Here is a 23,723-nt window from a genome sequence, read left to right as displayed (position 1 = left end):
ATTTTGGGGGACGTAATACATTCAAACTGTCACACCAACACCCAAGGACAGAGAGTTCTCCTGAGCCTCATCATACCCTCCAGAAACCTAAGGCAGCTGTGTAGCCATCAGAAGCACACACCAGCATTCAATAACTCAGGGGAGGAGCCAAGAAGACAAGTCACTGAGCTCAGCACAAATCAGCTCTGAATGGCCTGTGCCGATAAAAAGGCACACAAACAACCCAAAACACACCCGTATGTTACTTAATCATTTATTACAGTAAATTTCATAAAGGAAAGATTACAGGAGATGAGTATTAAAGTCCTCTTCCATTCAAAAATATCTAATCTTTAATTCCATGTTTCAAGAGACAATGGTTAAAAAACCAAGAGTGCCCAATTTCTTTTTATTTCCACTGTAGGTCCTGCAACAGGTTTGCCAGGAACTATTAAGTTACTTATTTAGTTACCTCACATTTGTAAGTGATTGAGACTAGAAAAATTCCTTTCCATAAATGTAACATATTTAAATGCAAAGTTAAATCCTACACCTTATTAGTATGTCTGAATCCACTTCCAAAGATTATATAAAAACAATTAACTAAATTAAACACTCAATAAATGTTAAGACACTTAACTTTTTACATACCTGGCTTCATAACTACAAGATGCAATTTCAGCCTTTGACAAAATAGTATCAATTCCATTTGCTTGTGCAGAATCTTGACTCTCCCACATTGATGAATCTGGTATATCTGCTGCTTTGCCTCTCAGCATCCTGCTCTGGTAGTACTGCCACTCCAGCTGGGGGTTGGCGCCCGGACGTAACGGCGCCCTTCCCGTGCCTCTGTTACTTGTAACGGCAACTGGCTTTCCTTTGAGATCTGGTCTATTTCGTATACCCACTGATACAAAGAAGCAATCCATATCAACATGCATTATACAGCTCGGATGTCTGGGTGAACTCAACACTGACATATTTCCTGTGTCAGTCACAACAAGTGCAGACCTGCCTGCTTTCATTTTTTTTAACTTTTCCCTTCCTGGGAAGACACCACTACTCTGTCTCTGGAGGGCATTGACAAACTCAGTCAGCTCACACTTCCACGTCGAGATGTGGTGCAGTCTCGAGCGGGAGTAGAAGTCTGAGATAAAGCTGCAGTCCCAGGGCCGGGCCGGCGCTGTGGGCACCACGGAAGTGCTTCTCGTGCCTGAGGGCCCCTCGGCGGCGGCATGGGCACCGTTGACCTTGGCGGGGCGCCGAGTCCTGTGCAGGGCCCGCCCAGCAGCAGGCTCCTGGCTGCAGTCTCCACACTCAGGGCTGCCCATGTCCACCCTGCCCTCCACCCGGGCACGGTCCGGAGGGGGACTGCTGGCAGCACCGCTCCCCGCGGGCACCCAGCACTCCTGGGTCGATAAGGCACCATTCGAGCTGCGGGCGTGTCCGTTGCACACGGCCGTGCCAGGGCCAGGGAGTGGGAGTCCGTTCTGCTTCCTTCCCGGCAAGGCCCGCTCCAGCTCCACAGAATCAGGGTCAGCGCCGGAGTCCTCTCCATCCCAGCTGCCCGTTCCGTTGGCTCTGGTTTCATGTTCCGGCTCAATCTTCTTAAGGATGTGACTTTGCTCAAAATCAGCTTTGCAGTATCCCCAGTCGAGACAAACTTACACCCTGTTGTTGAACTGTTCGGCCACGTTGCTCGGACCCGGCAAGGGGTCCTCGGGCTTGCACACAGGTTTAAAGCCGAGGCCTCTCTGGACACTGGACTGATGGGTGTACAGCTGATACGGGATGTGCGACAGGAGGCGTCCGGCTCTAATGCTTTCCACAATCCATTCTGGTCGGATTACTTTCTCCCCCTTCAACTCCTTAATTTTGGCATGAGGGAGATTCGTGGCAATAATGTGTGTCGTTTTGGACCTGGAGTAATACACATGGTACTGGCCTCCGTGCAGCAGCATCAGCTTTCTCAACTCCTCGGCAGAAGGGTCTGTATAGCCATTAACATAGATGGCAACTCCACTAAAAATGGTAGATGAAGTTCCATCCTTCTGCATAGCAGCTTCGGATCGAAACTGTTCCTCCAGTTTCCGGACCTTGGCAGCCATATATCCACTCCAGTTTTCCCAGCCATCATTTTCAGCTCGTTTCCTCCATTCACTTCGCCTCATGGTGGAGCTTCTTCCGCGTTGCCCCCGGCCACCATGCCCGGCCTCGGCCGCCCCCCTCCGGCCGCGCGGGCCCCGGCGCCACCGCCGCCGCCGAGTTCCCTCAGCCGGGCGCGGGGAGGCAGGGGCGGAGGGCCGAGGGCCGAGGGCAGGCTCACCGCCGCGCCGCGCGCCCCGCTCGCCCCACGCTCGCGGCGCTCCCCCTCCGCAAGGGCCTAAAATATCCCTTTTTGAAAAATAATATTTTGCTCGGCTACATTCTAAACTATTGCTCTGGTTACTGTTTATTTTTAATAATATAAATAGTTAAATTTCAAATGAGCACATTTTTATTACTTATCCTTTAACAAACATTGTATTCTACCATGGATGTTAATTTGGAGAACTCTCAAGTATATAATTTGCCCCCTTTCAGACATGAACTCAACTACACATGTTTCTTTGAGAAGTAAATTCTTAATGGTTTGGAATTGCTGGAGCCCACTTTAGGCAAAATTCCCATCCCCAACCCCAGTTGTACTATATATTCCTATATTTAAATGGATCACTCAAAATAAGCAATGATAGTTCAGTGGTTGCACAGAAACAAGACTTACATTATTCCAATTTTGTTATTCTATATAACAAATTAGAGTTTTGAAGTCTTTAAATTGCATGTCAGGGTGTGATGTTCTTATTTGCTAAATACAAATTTTAAATTGTATAAGAAATATTTTCTTAAATTTGAAGGACATTTAAAATTTGAATTTATTTTTATTTCTTTATTAATTGATTAAAAATCAATGAACAAATCTAGAAAATAATGATTATTACTGATGATTAAAAATACCTCTATTGTGGAGAGGAAAAAGATCATTAAGAAATGATCCAGTTCAGGTGTGAAATAGGTACGTGTGCCATGGCTTGTCCATATCCTTCTCTAGACTCTAAGTTTCTTGAAAGCAAGAGTTATGTCTGAATTATCTTTGTATCCTTGAGACGTAGCACAGAGGTTAGAAGTAAATGATAATCAATATATTTGTGGAATGATTGAATAAATGAGTGATATCATTATTCATCCAGCTAACATATAAGTTCATTTTATTTATCGGGAACTATGCTTGGTTCTGTATATACAGCTGAATAGACCAGACAAGGAAAGAAGGAAAGAAGGAAGGAAGGAAGGAAGGAAGGAGAGAAGGAAGAAAGAGGGAGGGAGGAAGGAAGAGTGGGGAGAGGGAAGGAAGGAAGAGGGAAGAAAAAAAGGAAGAAAGGAAGAGATCAACTAGAGAGTGGCTTTTCTTCCAACAGTAGCAGCTGTAAGATACAATATGCAGCTATATTACTATCTTGGACCTCAGATCTGTGGCCGTTTAAAAAAAAATTGAAGACTGGTTAGAACCAACCTGGAACTGACCAGGCATATCTGGAATTGGATGGCCCTCAGAAATATTGCAAATTTTTACCAAATTTAACTTTTTTTTTCTGGGCAAGATGCATATGCTTTCCCTAAAAAGCTAACAATTTAATGTGCAAATAATACAAGCATCTTCTTAACAAAATCTGCTCTTATGCAATTAATTTCTCTATGCAGAATGCATGCACATAAATGTAGAACATATGTTTTACTTTTATTAAATAAAAATATTTCCTTTTAAATGAGCTAAACTAATTTTATTTTTTAGACTCCATTTTAATATTGGAGTGTACATACTCTCCTAATTTACTAGAAAGACCTGCAATTCCTAGCCCCCTTGCAGAAAACCCACACAGCTGAGCTTCCCATTTAATTATAAATATATATGATTATATCATTAAAAGAATACACACTCACATACATATTAAGATTTCAAATCTATGTGGAACAATATTTGGAAACAAGGTGCACATTCTTTTAATGTATTTGAATAATTTTCTTTTATGTTGTAAAAATATCTGAATAATTATTCTACCCTAATGAGCATCGTGTGTGTGTATGTGTGTGTGTGTGTGTGTGTGTGTGTGTGTGTGACTAATGGTCAGGTCAAGCGGGTTTTAGTTTGGCCAACTACCATCTAAAATTTTACCATCACTTCCTATGCTCTACTCCCTGCACATACAAATTAATTCATTTTATGTAGTGAAGATTTTGAAAGAAATGCATAGAGGGCATTTTTTCGGGAGCTCAGAGGTCATAAAAGGGAGTGTGTGCGTGTGGTGCTGGTGTCTGCTGTAGTGGAGGTGGGGCGGGGGCGCTCCCATGGCCAGAGTCGGGGTTCCTATGGACAGTTGGGGAGCTGGAGCAAACCATTCTTTCCCCGCACATACATATTCTGGGTGTGTGTATGTAAGGAAGGGGAGAGAGACACTTCCGTGTAGCCAAGTGATTGGTGGACCATGGAATTCAGATGAATTCTATGCCTTCAGGAAACTAGACCCCACCAACAATGGATCCTCAACAATTGCACAGAGATACAATCTTTCTCCTAGGTTTGGTTTTATTCTTAAAGCATTTCTACCCCCCCCTTTTACAAGACAAAATTTACTTTAATTGGAAAACCAAAAATCATGGCTTCCCATATGGCTTCCTTGAATACATCAATAAATTCAATTGTTTTAGGAATAATCACGAGGGAAAAATCGATCCATCTAAGCAAAATACTATAAAAAACGGTTGACTCTTCCTTGCATGATTTTGTTAATGAAAAAACAAACACAATACAAACAAAAATAACCATTCTAAAATTACAAATAGCAATGCTTAAAATCCAGTTCAGGAATGAACCCAAATTTGCATAAGGGTTTATTCTATCACAAATCCTGGAAAGATTTCAGATCGCAGAAGTTGGCTCCGTCTGTTTCTACCTGGCCAGAGGGTGACTGTGATTTACAGTCCTGGGATGATGGTCAGAGTATTCTACATTTGTCTCATACAGTTGTTTTTGTGTGTTCACACTTGCTTTACATTGCTCAAAACCGGCTGAGGTTATCATGAAAGCTGAAATCCCCTCACCAGGAAATTTGCTGTAGCTACAAACACTTGACTTAGCAGCTCACCTGCCCTTCAGCCTCTGCACAACCCTACATGCATATCAATGACCAGGGAAAAGGGCACTGCTGTGTGGCGAGGCCAGGTCTGAAGTTTCATTGATCAGACAGTGAGGATTACTGCACTACTTGACTGCTAATCAATAGATATTGAGTGCAAGCCCCTGCTCTAAATTCAGCCGGGTTAATAAGTGTCCACACAAAACAATGGGCTGAAATACAATCTGTCCGTTTAAGGAGCCGGAAGACGCAGGGCTGCTGGTTTCAGCAGCTGCCTGTTTGGGGGATGGGGGGCAGGCCCCTGCACCTCTACCCGAATTTGGAGCGGAGCAGTCTCGGTTTGCTCAGTGTGCTGTGCTTTGGAGACAACTTGGCAGCTGATGTGAGCAGAACCACAGAGGATTTTGTGTGTCTGTGTTGCCCAAAGTCTTTGTTGCTTCTCTCTTTCCCATGGATTGGATACAGGGCCTGAGAAACTGCTAATGGTTAATGGGTTTTGAGTCTGAGAACTCTGGGTCTTACCCAGCCCTGGTAGTTAGTCATGCTGAACACTGACAGTTTAGGAAAGGAGTGGCAAGTCATTTATTTCTTGAATGCCCTAGACTCCTGGCCTCTTGCTTGAACATAAAATATTGTCTGTTTAAAATGGAAAAAGGAAAGGGGGGAAAAAAAAAGGAAGGAAAAGACAAAAATAAATAAAGTGACAAGAAGAAAACCTCTGTGTTTTTTGATATGGAGGAAAACACCAACAGGCTTGGGCCAATACCGTATGAATATTTAATAATACACTCTCTGAGAAATACAGTCCTAGTGCAACCATCTATTTTCTCTGGCAGGGATGAGATTCGAGATGAAGAATTAGGAAATTTGCATGTTTCTAGGTTCTTCCATCTTGTGCACAGAAATGCTGTGGTTCCAATTACCTGTAATTCTGACATGTCATACTTGGCTCACAGACAAAGGCATAGCAACAGTCTCTGGTTTGAATTTCAGCACAGGTAAGGAACAGTAATGCAAAGATTAAGGAGACTTTGCATTTACTATGACCTACTGTAGATCTCAATTTTTCCTTGCAGTGTCCTGATTACAAATATTTTGTCCCCTGGACTCCCATTTGTACTTGCAATATTCGTCTAAATACTATTCTGATTTAATTTATCCGATCCCCAACTCAATAGCCTCTTCAGTTCCTTGTTGAAAGTATGTTTTCAACTATAATCTCTCAGGTTTGTGGCTTTGTGCTTAAAAGAAAAGCTAAGTTTTTAAAACATGTAATCACGTTTTAAGAAAGGGAAAAATAAGTCTAAGATACTTAAACAAACAGGGTTAAGTATCTGCCTTCTGATGTTCATTTTTTTTCCAAAGGCAACATGAAAGAAATCTATAGTGTTTAACTATTAAAATAGTCAATGATACATGTATTTATTTTTAGCCTATAGATCTTGTTTGCATTTTGACCCTGAATACATCCTCTCTCCACTCAGGTTTAGTATTGTTAGATAACCAGATTAAAAAGGATATATGCTTTCATTTTTCATTTCTTTGATGTGCATGCTTTAATCAAATTATTTTATTGGATGACAAATGGAATTTAAATATTCTAATGTTTTCATTCATTCTTCAGTTATGACTTCTATTCATGACCTCTTCTTTCTCTCTTTTGACTCTGGGGTCTGATGATGTTACCCTAGAGGTTAAAAAGTAGAAAGGAAAGTAGAAAGGAAAAATCGAGTAAAAGAGGCATCTCCAAGTATAGTGTTGAACGTTTTTATGCTACAGGTGAGTATAAGGCAATAATATCCATTCCACAATCTAAAATCAATAATTCTTTTTTATTATTGCAACATTCCACTTTGTGGAGAGGTAGTGAGTGCTCGGTAGAAAAAGCACTGGGCGGCCAAGAGAAAAGTCTCCATCCATTCCTTCTATCGCTCCCGGCAAGTGACCTAAATTAGCAATTTGTCTTCTTTCCTGATGTCTCTTTTACATCAAAGTGAAGGTGATAATACTGGTCCTTTTTTCTTCATAGAGATGCTATGTGATAACAGATGAAAAGATCTTCAATTTTTAAAACTTTTTAATTTAGGATGTGTCCTGGCACTGGAGTGAACTGTTTCAATCAGGAATATTCTGAAAAATACTGGTTGAAAAAAATCTCTAATCTATTACAGAAGAGTGCCATTTATTTTTCCCTTTTATAAGAAAAAATATTCACTATATACAAGTCTCATTGCTTTTCAAAGTTAATATTCACAACACGGTCATTATTGAATTTTTGAGTATGCATGAATGTAACAGATAACTGGAACTGCTTTACAACTTTTGAATAAGGCTATAATTCTAGGGTTGTGATTTTGGGCTGTTTTCTTTTAATCTCTTCCAATAAAGGAAGCTTTCGTGCCCATAGGGAGCTATCATCTTGACTAATCTGCAGTGCCAGTTCTCAGCTCTTTAGTCCAGCAGGAGCCACGTGAAATGAGGTGTATTCCCACTGAACTTGAGTCTGAAAACTTGAAATAGGGAAATTACAATCTTTTAAAAAATTATTATTCTTATGTTCTTTGGATTTCTTAGCCATACTGAGTGTATTGTTTCTCATGAATCTTCTATTTTGTTATCTTGTGATGTTAGGCAAAGAAGTGAGCATTTGGGGATGGAAACAAAGCGAGGTTGGAATATAGAGAAAATGGAAGGAAGTGTGTCACTATGGGTAAATCATTTAACCTCTCTGAGCCTCAGGTTAAAATCTATAAAATAGGTTCAATTATCATCTACTTTAAATAGATTATTTTCTGGTTTAACTGAACTTCTGTCATTACAGTACTTCAGAGTACCTGGTATGTTAGAAATGCTAAAATTGATATTTATTATTATCGTTACTATTATCTACCCTGCTAGGGATTAAAGAACCCTGACAAAGATCCAAACCAAGAAAAAGGTAGAAATGGAAAGGCCAAAATAGTCTGGAGGATAAAACTAAATGGCTTGAGGAGTGTGGTGGTTTGAAGCTGTATGTATCCCAGGAAAACAGGTCCTTAAAGTGAACCCATTCCTGTGGATATGAAGGACCTTTTGATGAGGTGTCTTCAGTTAAGGTGTGACCCACCTCATTCAGATTCAGGATGGGTCTTAATCCTATAACTGGAGCCCTTTATAAGGGAAGGAAATTCAGGGAGAAAGAGAGAGAAAGTAACGGGAAGCAAGAAGCTGAAATGGAACAAACCTGAAAGAGAAGAAAGAGACCAGGAGATGCCACCATGTGCTTTGCCATATGGCAAAGGAACCAAGGTTCACCAGCAGGCCGTTGTCCAGAAGAAAGCATCGCCCTGATGATAACTTGATTTGGACATTTTCCTAGCCTCAAAACTGACAGTGAATAAATTCTCATTGTCTAAGGCAAACTGTTTCAAGGTATTTGCTTGAACAGCCTAGGAAACTAAAACAAGGAGCCAAGTTTAATTTCTGTACCAGCCAGGTTGGTTTATCTGTCTAGGACCACAGTGTCTGAGAAGCTGTGAGCTGGAATTCAGGTGACACAGGTCACATTCTTACTCCCTTTTCCTATTATAATCATAAATCTATTGACTGCTATTCACTGCTAAGAGGCTTTATTTTATTGTTTCTGGAGAGTGCTTTTCCTTTTTGTTGGTAAAAGTCCTTCAACTCCGAACTTTGCTAATATAGGGAAGTGGCAAGCATTACAGTTTCCTTATTTTAGAAGTCTTTCCTAATTCCACACAGCCTATACCTAATCAACTTTGCCCAAAGTATTTAAATAAGATTAATTTAGCCAAGGCATTTGATATGAATGCCATTAAAGAAATTAGATCAATACATGATGAGCAACTCTTCCAGTCTAAATGTGAGAGTTCCAGCAACACAAGGTGAGAACCCTTCTCTTTGGCACTCATTTGGGCTAGGGGGGCAGGATTTAGCTGAATATATAAATCAGCAAAAGATACTTTAAAAAGTGGGTTTATGTAATTTGCTAGCTTTCAAACTTCAGTCTTGTGTTACACAGGAAGTAGCAGAAAATGTTTTCTGGAACATGTCAAGATGTGAGGTCCTCCTGGAACAAAAATAAAGGGGCTTTTTCAAAAAAGAGGAGTGGGACTAACACTCCTAAGATTACTGCTAATTTTATGGTTCTCATAAATCAGAGATATTAAGGGAAGAATTGAGGGAAGTGCTTTGAAATTAAAACTCTGTAATTTGGTTGAAGAAATGGAAGGCAAAATTGAGGAAATTTCCCAGAAAGTTGAACAAAAGAGCCAAGAGATGGAAAATAGAAAATCTAATAGCATTAGCGGCTCAACCCAGAAGACATAATATCACCACAATAGGGCTTCCAGACAGAGAAATCAAAGAAAACGGAGTGAAGAAAATCTTCAATGAAATACTTGAAGGGCATTTCTCAGAAGCAAAGGACGTGTGCTTCAAAATTGAAAGGGGTCACCCATTTTCCAGCACAATGGAAGAAAAAAGACCATGTTGAGTCACATTATCATGACATTTTAGACACTAGAGACAAAAGCCTAAAAGTTCCCTGAGAGGAAAAAAAAAAAAAAGTCAATTACAAAGAATTTGGACTCAGGATATGGTCACACTTTTCAACAGCAACACCAATATCTAGAAGAAAATGTACTAATGGCTTCACAATTCTCAGAATAATTATTCTTTGATTTATATTCTACATACAGAGAACCCATAAATCAGTTATGAGGATAGAAAAAAGACATTTCCTACACACAAGGGGTCAGAAATGTACTACTTATAGGTTATGTTACGCAAGATAAGCATGCAGATTTAAAAACAGAAGAAGAAGTTATGAGTTCCAAGAGCTAGAGGGTCCACACAGCAGAATGGTAAAGGTTTTTGTGTATGTAAAGGAAATCCAGGTCCACACTCATGCAGCAAGCCTAAGGGGCAGATACATATACTAATCACTGTGATCATATACACATACATATAAACATATATATATTTATCTTTTATGACAGATATAGGGTCATATCAAACAAACTATTTTTCTAAAGCTTGCTTTTTCACCTAATAAGGTAAATATGCGTTTTGGGGGTCAGGAAATATACTGTTAACTCACCATTTTTGATGACTGCAAGACCTAGTTCCAGGGTAGAGCTGTACAATAATTTATTTCATCACCATCCTATTGATTCTGATTACTCTCACCAAATGTGGCAATGACTATTTTTTATACTTGAGACTTTTGATTTTTAGGAAAATTCTTAAGTAGACTTTCCTGGAAGTCAAATTATTCAATCAAAGGGATTTTTTTTTATTGGATACTGACAATTGCTTAATAAATATTTTGCCAATTTATATTTCCACCAAAATTATATGATAGTGCCTGTCACCCACATTCTTGTAATACTTCAAACATTTTTGCAATCTGTTGGGTGAAAAATAATATTTAATTGTAGTTTTAATTTCTTTTTCTTTGATTACTAACAACATTAAGCATCTTTTTATACATTCATTGGCCATTCAGTTTCTTCTGTTCATATGTTTGGCTCATTTTCCTATTAGCTTTTGAATATTTTCTTTATTGATTTGTAGGCACTCTTTATATGTTCTTGCATAAATCCTTATATCCCTTTCCTTTCCTAAATATATGGCACACTGTTTTTAAAAATGTTAATTTGAATAACACTAAGTAGCAATGTAACCTTTCCAGGAGAAATTAATGATATGTCTAAAAGCGTAATTCTTTTTTTGATAGTAATTAATTTTCAGTGGTATCAGGGTCCTGTATTTGCTGTACATTGCATCCAGTTGAGGATAACATGATTGGTTATAATGACACAAATGCCACTAAGCTCTCTGTCAAGTGACCCACCTGACCCTTGTGTGAAAGCAGGAGGACACCTGAACTCAGGACATGAGGACAAGATTGAACCAGTTACTTTGAACCACAAGAGGGAGGCATATGACCTTAACTCAGAGATGAAATGGACTCTTCTGAGCCTCAGTTGAAAGACAAATGGAAGACAAGGCACACCCACCTGGCTGCCAGCCTTGGTTAACATTTAAAATTTTTTCTCTCCCTCACCAGTCACAGGCACTAATTTAATGAAATGACTTAGCAGACCCAAAAGACTGCAGGGCATTTTTTGAAATGTAAACCATGTCATCTGTTCCATTGATCAGCGTGACATCTGCCAATCTGAAGGACATCTGAGGTTGATATGATGGGGTGTGTTTGGGTATATGTCTATTTAATACCTTTTAAGCTGTCATTTAATTCTTATCTGTTCCAAATACCTGGACAAATGCAGAGAGAACATTCAGCTGAGTCAAAAGTGCAGAATTATTAATCAACCCTTGCAAACAAATGGGCTATTTATTCTCCACGGTGGGCTGAATTCTCAGAGTCACAGAAATGAAAAATTGTGGTGATGTGGAGGGCATTTGATTCTTATCTGGCTGAGTTTATCTCAACTTCATGTTTACTCTTCATTACCTTTGAGCAACAGACAAAATTGCCTTGGAAGTGTACAGAAGTTCCATCATGTGAGGTTCTCTTAATTGTTAATACCATTTATTAATCAAAAGATGGAGAGCTAGGTTCACAGGCTCACTGGGGACAGAGATGGTGTGGGTCTACCTAGTTTAGCATGCTAACAATGACTGATTCTCCTAATAGGCCAGTCAAAAGCTACTTTCTCTAATCTGTCCTAAGCTGTTGTGACAATCTGAGCATATGGTGACAGCTGTGAAGTCAGAACACCGCATCCCACTTGGAGGGGCTTGGTGCCTCAGTTTAATGCCTCAGGGGGGCCATGGGGCACAGGAAAGCAGGAGCCTGAGAGAGCACACATAGAGAAGCTCTCACATTCAGGTCAGAGATGATAAGGTACACATTTCCCCTTCAGAGACTTTGATGAATAGAATAACTAGAACAGCTTGATTTTCCCTTTTGTCTCAGTGTCAAATCCTCCAAGGAAGACCCTGCTACCCCAGATTTTAAAAGAAGGTCTAGGTTGAATAATTGAAAACTTGGATGAGACTTACGCTTCAGCCAACACTTTAAAAAATGTATTCTTTTCAGGAGGGGCTGCTGTTCAAACCAGTGATGTGTTCCAGAATGCTTCCTAACATGGACAGGAATTAGATTTATTTATTTTTTCTAAATGCCTAAAGCTGGAGGGCATGGGCATCTTTGTAGACAATTTAGCTAGGAGCATAAATGGTTCAGGGGAGATCAATTATCTGATTAAGGAATGAAAGCAGATGGTGGTCTGTTTATGTGACAATCTCAAGTCTCCCTGATTTTATTGTCATGTTCATGTTTCCTGTACCCCACCTTTGACGAGAACCTTTCCTCCTACCTGTTCATAAAAACACATCGAATAATTGTTTTGTTTTGGTGGGAGGGAGGCATGAGGGATTCGAAAGGGTAACTCGATTTGCATGTATCATTACATGAAGCATTTTTTAGCAGAATGGATGCTGTCAAGCACCTGACAAGTGTGGTGATGATTTGTTTGTGTTGGAGTAAACGTAAGTCGGCTGTAAGTCTTCAAGTAATTGCTCAAGTCATAGTGTTAAACATTAAAAACAAACGTACTAGAGAAAAGCCATACCTCTTTTTTTTGATAGGGAATCATCTTCAGGACCCATTTCAAAATGTGGTTGATCGGTGGTCTTCAAGATTGTACAATGCAAAGCGTACCCTTGCATTTTCCTTGGATATCCCTTCCTAAGTTTGAACTTCTGACCTGTGAACCAGTTCCAGCCTTCACCTTGGTCTCTAGGTGGTCATATTTCTGGTCACTGATGGCTGCAGAGCAGAAAACAATTTTCTTCCTGTGGGCTGCTCTGGTTATTCTATTCATAAAAGTCTCTAAAGGTTAGAGACATAGAGCTGTGAGCAGAGTCAGATAATTAACTCCTCTAAAAACAATAGGTACTAGCTAATGCTATTTGGAAGCTCACAGTCTAATTGAAGCTTATTTTATTCTTTCTCTTTCCTTCTCTTGATCTCCTCTCACCTTTCTCTCCATTTTTTCTTCCCCTTCATCTCTTTTTTCAGCCATCTCTTCTCTTTAATTCTATTTCACCACTCTTCTTTCTTCTCTGTAAATGTACATCTCCTTCCCCAATTTGCCTAGTATACATATATAATGATTTTAATATATCTGGACGTTAAGTCTTTATCAAGGAGGTGTTTTATAAAACTACTTGTCCATTCTTATTCTGTTGTCATCTATTAACTACATTTGAGGGAATCCCCAAAGTTATTAAAGTGAAAGATATATTTTTATAAGGTTATTTCAGGTATCTTTCAACTATCCACAGTTATCCTACAGAGGTAAGGCCATGTTTTTAAGGATATTTGCTCTGCAGTTATAAAGTGAAAAATAACTTTCTTCTGCAGTACCTCTACTTTCTTTCAGGCTAGAGTTTACTGAAATTAGCGGCCCATTGTTGTTATCCTGAACCCTGTGACACTGTTTGGAGAATATTTCCACATCTCACACAGGAAAATTATGGGTCAAAAGACAGTCTTCAGAGGACTATGCTATATTCTAAATTCAAACATGGAATTTGGTCATGCAATTCATTTTCCTTTCATCCTAGTGAAAGGAATTCATGAGCAAAACCTAGCCTCTGTATTTCTATAAGAAGACTTGATTCACACCAGGCTGGAGAATTTCAAACACATTGCTGGTACAAGATGCAGTGACAGCCGTCTGGGGGCTACTTTTAGAATTTTATTGAATATACACTTTCTAAAAGCTGTTTTTCTTTGTTGAAATTACTTTTAACCAAAATGTCACTTTTAAAAGCTGGTTTCAATTATCAATCCATCATCAAGTTCAAACTGCAGATCCCAGAGTGCCTTTTCAGCAAACTAAGATAAATACATTCCCTCAGAACTCGGGGTAGGGCTCCAGGAAAAGTCAAAGCAAAGGGCTAAAATGTCTCAAAAATTGCATCTGTGAGATAAATTTCCAGGGGAAATTCACAAATCCTACCAAGAAAAAACTCAGATTTCCATATTTTAGGAGATATTTAGGGATTTTAAATATTCTAGGAATATCCGATCTTTGTTGCACTGGAAAACATAAAAATTCTTGAGGGAAGATAAGAAAGTGCTATCCATGGCGTATTTTAAATATAATGTATCTGATTTATTAAAGAAAGTTAGAGTGTTCAAGAAGCCACTAAAGCATCTTAGAAAGAGGCTAATATATACAGGATTTTTAAGTCAGACTCATGAATTAGGTATGAAAATCTCTAAAAACATCCAAATAGAAAATGTCATAAGGCAAATTATCCTAGAACAAATGCATAAATTAAGAATCTAACCTTGGGAACAAAGAGTAAAATCTTATGTTTACCAATAGGGAATAGTACTATAAAATCATCATCATCATCATCATCATCCTAAAATTCTAGTATTTATGCACTCTTATTTTTGAATCTCAGTACCTGCTAAGTAGAGCTATTTGTGATAGGAAATAACCATTTCCCCTATCTTAACCACTTACTTGCTTTAGCCATTATAAAAGGTAACTTTTATGTTAATGAATGTGAGGAGAGCACAGCCCCCTTCATTAAGAATATGTAGAACTCCATGCTATAGCCTCAAATCATTCCTTCCAAAGAAATTCCCACACTAATTATATCCTTGCATTTAAGAAGTGTTTCCAAAATATGTTTTCTAGGACACTGCTCTCACTAGGTTTTTGGTGGAAAAATTATCCATATTTTCTTTCTGTTATTTGCAACCAACAGAATTTAATTCTCGGAAATGGTATGCTGCAGATAACAGGCCTTATGATGGGGCAGATTCTATGTGAAAGAAGTAGAGGAAAGGCAGTGAGGGATCTACTTTTCTGGACTGGGGAGGTGGCCTTCTTTCTTACGCCAAAGCAATACAGACTAAACTATAGACTTTCAATGACATAGCCCATGACCTCACTGATGCTTTGCTATTTAGGGACATGGATGGGAAAAGAAGGATCAGGGTTTTGAACTATGTTGGATACCACCTCTTGAAGTCATCAGTAAGATCCTATGAAAAGAAGTAATCTCAGCAGAGGAGAAAAAATAAAGAAACCAGCAAACAAAAATCATGACTTTCCAAAATAAGCCTGTCTTTGACAATGGAAAACAATTAAAAATTTTGCATCTGGCTTCTAGCAGTATTGAAATGTATACATATGGTAAAGTTAGTGTAAGCAGAGGCACATATGTCATCTCCAACTCTTATCCCACTCCTACCCCCAACCCTTTCTTCTTTCTGCTAAGGATTCTCTGTGTAAAAAAAAGAAAAGAAAAATATGTAGCTCATAATCAGTATGAAGATGCATCTGAGACACGGTTTGGGAGCAAGGAGATATTTTTCCATCTGAGGCTACTCTTTTCAAATTGCCTAGAGGAAGAGCCAAAATAAAATTAACAAAATTGTGCTAAGGCCTCATGGGATGGGCAACATTCAAAGCATTGCTGATAATAGACAGTGATATCTTCACTCAAAAACTTGATTGTACAATATCTTCAGTTATGGTCCCAGGCCATGGAATTGACAGAAAGTATAACATACTAGAAACCTACCAACTCTTTAAAGGAAGTTAGTTGCCATAGAAACCACAAACATGGTTCAGAAGACTCTGTGACCACTCAAATCAAAGACGACCTTTAGGCTTACAGAACTAAAACAATGGGAAAGGTCCTACTAGTGTGCAGAGTCCCTTAAAAGGAAAATCTTTCATCACCATCAAAGACATAGCCGCAAAAGGAATGGAAAGGAGAAATTCACCCAGAAAGCTGACCAAGTGCTCTCTAACCAGGTTAAACAAAGAACTCAAGTTATTCTTTTGGCAGGGGGTTCTTGTCAATAGTATCATTAAAATCTACGGTAGATGTTAGAGATCAGTGGTTACAGTGCACTGATTCCCATTCTGCCCCTTTCCAAATAGGCAGTTTTGTTTTGGTTGTAAATTTATCCTCTGCTTTCCCCATCGTAATATGTTGAATGTGTTAGGGATACAGAATTTATCATCAGTCGAGGTCTCCAGGCACTTAGACTTGATAGAGAAGAAAGCACATCACTCAAACACCTGAGACTTGAAACTGAAGGCAGTAGCTAGATTAGATGTTGGATTGTCCCCTTTTTGAAAAGAAGTTAGTGCATTTTACATAGATATGAGCATTTTCAAAAGGGAATGCTTGCAAAGAAGTTCATGTGTGAATGTTGGATACATAACGGGATAGACTCTAGCAGATATTGTTGGCTACCAAAACAGCAACCACTTCTTTCCTCTTCCTACCAGCACCTTGACTTGCTGTAAATATCCACTCATTTTCCAAAGATCCCATATGTCCCAATGGATTTTGAGTCAACGTCTCCAGTTCACGTGTAAGCCTGATAGGCTTAAGGGCAATTCTGTTTCTGTAATTAGCAAGAGGAATAGTTATGTGAACAATTTGGGCCACTGAAGCCAATTAGAAATTTTCTAAGTACTTCAGGGAATGAAGAACTTATCTTGTTTTGAACTACTGGAAGCAACCCTTTGCCTCATCTTCATGGTGTCATATGTGAATGCACGGCTAAGAACTTTAGCAACTCTGCTACCAGCCTAAGGATAAGGCTAGCATATGAAAGTTGACACAGTCAAGAGAATCACAGAGAAACACAGTCAAGTTAATCCTAAAACTAACCTTACCTTACCTCTTGATTTTCTATTATACAGTTTCTCATTGTATAAGCCAGTTTGACTTGGGGTTAGTGTTATTTGCAGTCAAATGTGTTGCAGCTGATGTGGTGATGGAGAAAGACTTGTCCCTTTAGACTGTGGATGGCTAGTATGAAAAGGGGAAGGAAGAAAGTTAAAGCATTATCAGGGACAAAGAGCCCTAAAGGGACAGAAAGAAGGACATTGGCAGAAGGACATACACTTTGTTTACTTGAGCAAAATAATAATTGTGCAAAGCATCACTTAGAATGTGAGAATCACAGAATCTCATGATGGAAAGCTACAAAAATGTGATCTGCCAACTGTTGCTAGTTCAAAATATGTACTGTCGTGTGTTTCTTGAAATTTACATTTCAATTTTTTAAAAAAATTGGTATTATGTAGTTACTTTTCTTTATATGAAAATGTACAATTTTATTGAAAGATGGGTATTTTTTTTGTATTTTATGCCCTATTTTGGCAAAGGGAAAAGGTTAAAACCCTTTATTAGTCATCCCCTAACTTTATTGGGTTTTAAAATTTTGCTAGTCTTTGAAATCCCAGGATCTGTGTATTATTAATCTAGGTCAACATTCTCTGTTGATTCTTGAATACTCATTCTTTTAACTAATGTTATTTTATGTACTTACCGTATGTGAAGCACTGTTCAAATCACAGGAAGAGAGAAATTGTGCACCAGGTAGTAGGAGAGTTGGCAGTGTCAATGAATGCAATATAATGTCATGATTTTAAAGAAGGTGGGGGCAAACTGCTGTTTAAAACAAGACAAAAGGGGTCAGGGAAGTCAACAAAGCTTTCTCAGAGGAGGCGACTTTGAACTAGGTTTTGAAGAATGAAGGATATTTATCTGGTGGGGAAGGGAAAAAAAAATGCACCCCAAAGAAAAAAATACACATGTTAAACCTCAAGAGAAATATCTCCCATGTGATCACACCTCACTATCTGCTGTCATTCCAGAGACATAGTTCTTATTAGAAGCAAGTTCTTTCTCAGCGTGAACTGAAATCTACCTTCCTTTAACGTCTGCCAATTTGGTTGTGGTCCTCTCTGAACCACTTATTGGACGTGTGATTTAGGGCGGGTCACCCATTTTTTTTTTGAGATGCAGTATTTTCATCTGTGAAAGGGAATAATGACACATTACCTTAGAGGACTAAGTGCTAATTCAATTGGAAATTTTATTTAAAATGGTTAACACATACTGAGCATTAGACAAATGTTTATTTACTTCATTTTTTTCCTATTGCTCCCTCTGGGGCCAGGCAGAGTAAATCTATTACAGATCCATATTAGAACTTTACGAAATGAAATATCCACTAATAATGGTGGTAAAATGAGTTGAAATCCAATATATTAGAGTACAGAATTAATAATTTAATAAAGTATAATACTATATAATATAATAACTTATAGCATATGTTCATCTGAACACCCAGGATATGAGCCTGGTAATACCATGAATTAGTATAAAATTACAAAGTCCTTAAAACAAACAAGCAAAAAAGTCTCATTTTCACAGCTCAGTGAGTTTAAAAAAATGATACCTATTGGCAGAGAATGTATTTTTCACTTAAAACAAACCTACTTACATTTAGAGTCTTCCTGTTTCAGGCTGAGGAAGAAGGGTATATGCATCCTTCTTTGTGCTACTCAAAAATTTTCATTCTAGAAAGAAGTGTGATTTTTCACATTAGCAGTCAGTTATTCTAAAAGTCATAACTCCCACAAAGCATCTGTAATTTTTGTAAGATGAAGTGGCCAAATGTAGGTAGAGGAGAGTAAGAAAATAACTTAATTCCAAAAGCTCTGGAGTATATTTATGGACTGTACACTATAGATGTGGTTATTTTCACTTTTCTTAACAGGTGGAGGCATCAGCAAATATATGCAAAATCAAGTGAAGATTTGCTTCTAAAGCCAGCATGCTTTCCTTATGAATGTGCACAGAGTTGTTTTATCTAGCTAGTCCTTCAGAAGGCACCGAGAAATAATTAAGGTGAAGTGAATTATTTCAGTGGGTCTCCACCTTGATTGAATATTAGGATCACTTAGAGAGCTGTAAAAATTAATGTGCAGTTCCACACAGAGATTGAAATGTATTTGTTCTGGTGTGGGGCCTTGCACTGGTGTTTTGTAAAACTTCCTCGATGATTTTATTATGCAGCTAGAGTTGAGGCACATTGTATTAGTAGATAAGATATAGGAAGCTAGGAAAAATAGAACAGGGGTAAATGAAAACTAAAAGAGGATAAATTGAATTTTAATGAAGGGCTATTGAACTGATAGGTAGTTGTTTATTTAATCTTTTCCATTTATCCACCATTTGTATATGTTTTACCAGCAACACTATTTCTTGTAAGCTGTATTTCTCCAGGAGAATGTGGTTAAATCAGTATTTCCTGGGATTGAGGGTGTGGAATTTTATAAACCTCTTGCATATTTTACTCAAATCCAGAAGCATATTTCCCCTTGAATAAGGTTAAAGTGATGAGAAGGCAGGTAGAACACCCAATCCTATCAAGATTCCCAATGGGTGGAGCCCCCTCACTTGCTGTTTAGGATAATCCTAGGAATTGTGGACCACAAAGCTCTTTAATATACAAAGAGTTTTTCTATCCCTTTAGTTAACATTTCAATTTCAGGTATGAAAATGTTTTAATTTTACTTTCCATGCTCTTGGTCGACTCTTGAAAATATATTAAAATTGGGGCATATTATTTACCAATTAGAAAAACAAATAAGCAAAGCAGAATTTCAATTCTATCTGCCACTCTATTGATGAAGTCTCTGAGTTTGAAACACAATTTGAGGACCCACACACACAAACACCAACACATGTATCATTGCCAGAAAGCTTAAGTAACTTGCTGTTCATTTATATTTTAAAATCATAAAACTTACATCAATATCTTTTCCATGTCACCCTTCTCTTAAGAAAGGAGAACATTTTAAACACATTATATAATATGGATTTGCATTTGAATTTTTTTAAAAGGCCATTTTAAACATGAAAAATGAAATGGCATTGGAAGCTAGCTGTACTAACAGATGATCACTATAGTTCTGCACTGTTTACATGGCTTAATTAGTTTTCAAATCATGAGTGTATACATTTTATGCAAGTGACTATGGAAGAAAATAAATTGTGAGGATTGTCTAGACTGATCTTTTATAAGCTGAAATATTTCTTTCCGTTTTTCATTTGTTTCACAGTTAACGTGTTAGTTTGGAGGGACTTTTTTTTCCTTCATTTTGTTCTGCAACCCATATTACTATGAATCCCAAATTATACATACCATGTCAATCCTTCCATAGTCAAAACATTGATTTAAAATTGAAACTGTTTTCATGAGGAGTCTGGATATGGAATTTTCTTTGTTTTATAGAAAAAGTAAGGTGGGGAAGGAAGGAAAGAAAGTAGAAGGAAGGAAGGAAGGAAGGAAGGAAACTGCTTCCAAAAGTTTCAAACATCCACTGTGATTCCGCACAGGACATAAAGCCCTTGGAAATGGTTTACTCCACCAATGGATCTTCTGAGGGTTAGCCATGAATTTTATTAGACAGATACAGTATTAGCAATCTAGATAGTTTAATTTTATTATCATATACGAGACCCTAATCCCTTACCTAGAAGCCTGGAAGATAAATAAGGACCATCAGTCTCAGATCAGTACAGGTCATGTATTGCTGCCAAATGAGGTTCCAAAACATGTTTTAAGTGTTCAGAACTTTTTGAAATTTGGAACTATGGATAGATAATTGTGCCCATATATTCATGACCAGACCTTTTTATCATAGCTCAGGAATGTTTCCAAAATAGAAGTCGGCCCTGCCATGTGTTAAACTCAGACTTCGCCTGGGACAGTAATTCCTGAACCAGAGATGTACGTTGGATCAACTCTAGCGGCTCTCCCCACCAAATATGTATGCCTGGATACAATCCCCAAATTACTGTGTCAGAAATTCTTGGGAATGAACTTTAGAATACGTAGCTCAAAGAAACACCTCAGGTGATTCTGATGTACGAGGTTCATGTGCATATAAGTATCTTTTGCTAAACTGTATATTACAGATAAGTATTTCCAGCTCTTTATTTCCAGCCCTTTTTGGGGGTGGGAGTGGGGTGGGGAGCATTTTAATTTGCAGAAGTCATTGAAATATACACATTCAAGAATTTGTTTAGGGCAAACAGAACCAACTGAAATGTGGACAAATAAGACCATAAACAAAGCAACCATTTAGAATTCAGCAGTGTCCTGAATAGCAACTAAGTTGTTTGCTTTCTCTATCAGAACTTTGTAATAATAATCATAACGATAAAATAATAATAATAATTAATAATAAAATAGTAATTGGCACTTAAAGTATAATAAAACAACTAAAAAGTAAATCGCCTGCGTTAATGATGAATAGAAAAATATAATAGGTTTCCCTCATTAGAAAATAGCTTATCAGTAGGAGACTGAAAGACAAGAGCAAAAATTTTGAAAAAGATAATCCAGAGAGGCAAAGTATGAAGTTGTTGCAATTATCTCAATGAAGAATTATGAAAGCCTGAGAATAAAGATTGTAGTGGGGAAGGAGACAAAAATAGCATGTAAATAAATACCGAGGGAGCAAATTCATGAGGAAGTGCTGACTGTTAGAACATGAGAAGAGGACGTTTTCTGATTTGCTGGATGACAAAGTGATGCTGTGTGCTGGTTAAAATGGGGTGGTCTCTAAAGTCAGCCTGTGTTCATATCTAACCTCTACCATGCACGGCCATGTAACCTTAGGTAAATCACCTAGTCTCTAAAGTTTAGTATGAAATTATGAGGATAAAGTTGTTACTTCCCTCCGAGGCCTGCTGAGGAATGAGTGCCCCTGTATTGACAATCCTTGGTCTAAAATATCAAGTGTAATGGAATGTCGTTACTTTTCTGCACCTTAGTTTAATTTTTTACATTCACATTCAACAATTTATTGAATGCTGAATCTCATCCTGTTCAGACCTTCTCACCTCTCATCAAAGTTGCATCTAAATTCTAATAGCTTTAGGAAGAGCCACAGAGGCAAGACTGGAAAATTCTCTCATCTTAGCTCATCATCCCTCTCTATTGGCATCTAATGGAGATAGTCTTATTTCCATCTGATTATTGTTTGCAAGTAATCTGGATTCTATTGTGTTCTTTCTGTTCTCCCTAAGAATTTGTTGAAGTGTATCACTCTTTGTTAAATTCATTCTATTTTCAAGAACATGGAAAGCATTCTCAGTTTCCCACATCTTTCTGGACTGTAAGGAACTCTATTCTTTGTGCATTTAAAGTTCAGGAAGATTATTTTGCAGTTCTATGAAGATCTTAGGATCTTCTGTCTAAACTGAACACACCATGAAACCATTTTTTTCTGCTTTCTTAGCTTGCTGCAAAGAACTCCAGGTTCTTACTACTCTCTGGTTTACCAAGGACTGAGAACATGAATCTATTTTTCTTTTAGTTATGTAAAGTCTGTTTTTCTACTCCTGCAAACAAGACTGTACACGGAGTCTTTTTTTCTTTTCTTAAAAATTCTATTTATTTATTTATTTTTAGTGCAATTTTATTGAGATATAGTCACATACCATTTAATCCATCCAAAGTCTACAATCAATGTCTCGCAGTGTCATCATATAGCTGTACATACATCAACACAACCAATTTTAGAACATTTTCATTATCTCCCCCAAAAAATAAAAATACAAAAATAGAAATAAAAACAAAAAAGAAAACCCAAAGCATCCCACACCCTTATCCCCCTCCATTATATATAAATATATAATTTTTTTCTTTATTTTATTAGTCCTCTTCCCATACACTGGATCCAGGGAGTGTCTGTCACAAGGCTTTCATAATCACAGAGTCACATAATAAAAGCTGTATAGTTATACAATCATCATCAAGAATTTGGACTACTGCATTACAGTTCAACAGTTTCAGGTTTACACTAATACACTAGAAACTGAAAAGGAATTATCTTTGTAATGCATAAGAATAACCCCCAAAATGATCTTTTGACTCTATTTGAAATCTCTTAGCCACTGAAACTTTATTTAGTTTCATTTCTTTCCCCACCTTTTGGTCAAGAAGGCTTCTTAAACTCACAACGCCAGGACTAGGCTCATCCCTGGGAGTCATGTCCCATGTTGCCAGGGAGATTTATACCCCTGGGAGTCAAGTCCAATGTAGGTGGGATGGCAATGAGTTAATTTGCAGAGTTGGCTTAGAGAAACAGGCCACATCTAAGCAACAAAAGAGGTTTTCTGGGGATGACTCAGGCATAATTATAAGTAGGCTTAGCTTTGCCATTGGAGAGGTAAGTTTCATAAGGGCAAGATTCTAGATCAAGGGCTTGGCTTATTAAACTGGGAGCCCCTATTGCATAAGAGAATAGTGGGATTTAAAACCACTCTCCTCCCACAGACCAAGGAATTTTTATTAGTATAGTCTAGGTGGGAAAAAAGTGGCTCTGACTGATCATATGATTTACTTTGCCCAGGATTCTATTCATACCTGGGATTTTGAAATCTATAAAAAGTGTTTTTGGCAAAAATTTTCAATCAACATCATATTTAAGGAAGAAATTTTGGACATTTCTTTTACTTTAGAAACAAGATGACATACTATTTTGCAAAGTATTGGAAGTCCTAGCCAAACAAAAAGAGAGGAAAAGTCAATCAGAATTAAAAAAATTGGAAGGGAAGAAAAAAATATGTGTATTATTGGAAGTTGTCATAATCATTTACATGGAAAATACAAGACAATAAATAGAAATATTATTTGAACTATTAAATATGCTCTGCAAGTTTGCCTGATATATCATCAGC

At 37.9% G+C, this 23,723-nt stretch overlaps 1 protein-coding gene across 1 annotated transcript; it reads right to left on the bottom strand.

Annotated features, from left to right (window-relative positions):
- Window positions 1-204: 204 nt before the first annotated feature.
- LOC119516656 (DNA repair protein REV1-like) lies at window positions 205-2,271 on the bottom strand. Its single transcript, XM_037813044.1, has 2 exons — window positions 1,650-2,271; window positions 205-1,604 (listed from the first exon to the last, which is right to left on the bottom strand). Exons 1-2 carry the CDS (start codon window positions 2,148-2,150, stop codon window positions 615-617), a joined length of 1,491 nt encoding a protein of 496 aa, XP_037668972.1. The 5' UTR covers window positions 2,151-2,271; the 3' UTR covers window positions 205-614.
- Between the last annotated feature and the right edge of the window lie 21,452 nt (window positions 2,272-23,723).

Source organism: Choloepus didactylus, chromosome 20 (assembly GCF_015220235.1).
Source record: "Choloepus didactylus isolate mChoDid1 chromosome 20, mChoDid1.pri, whole genome shotgun sequence".
Taxonomy (NCBI): Eukaryota; Metazoa; Chordata; class Mammalia; order Pilosa; family Megalonychidae; genus Choloepus; species Choloepus didactylus.
Note: the sequence above shows the minus strand (reverse complement) of the source record. Positions and strands in the feature narration are given on the sequence as shown.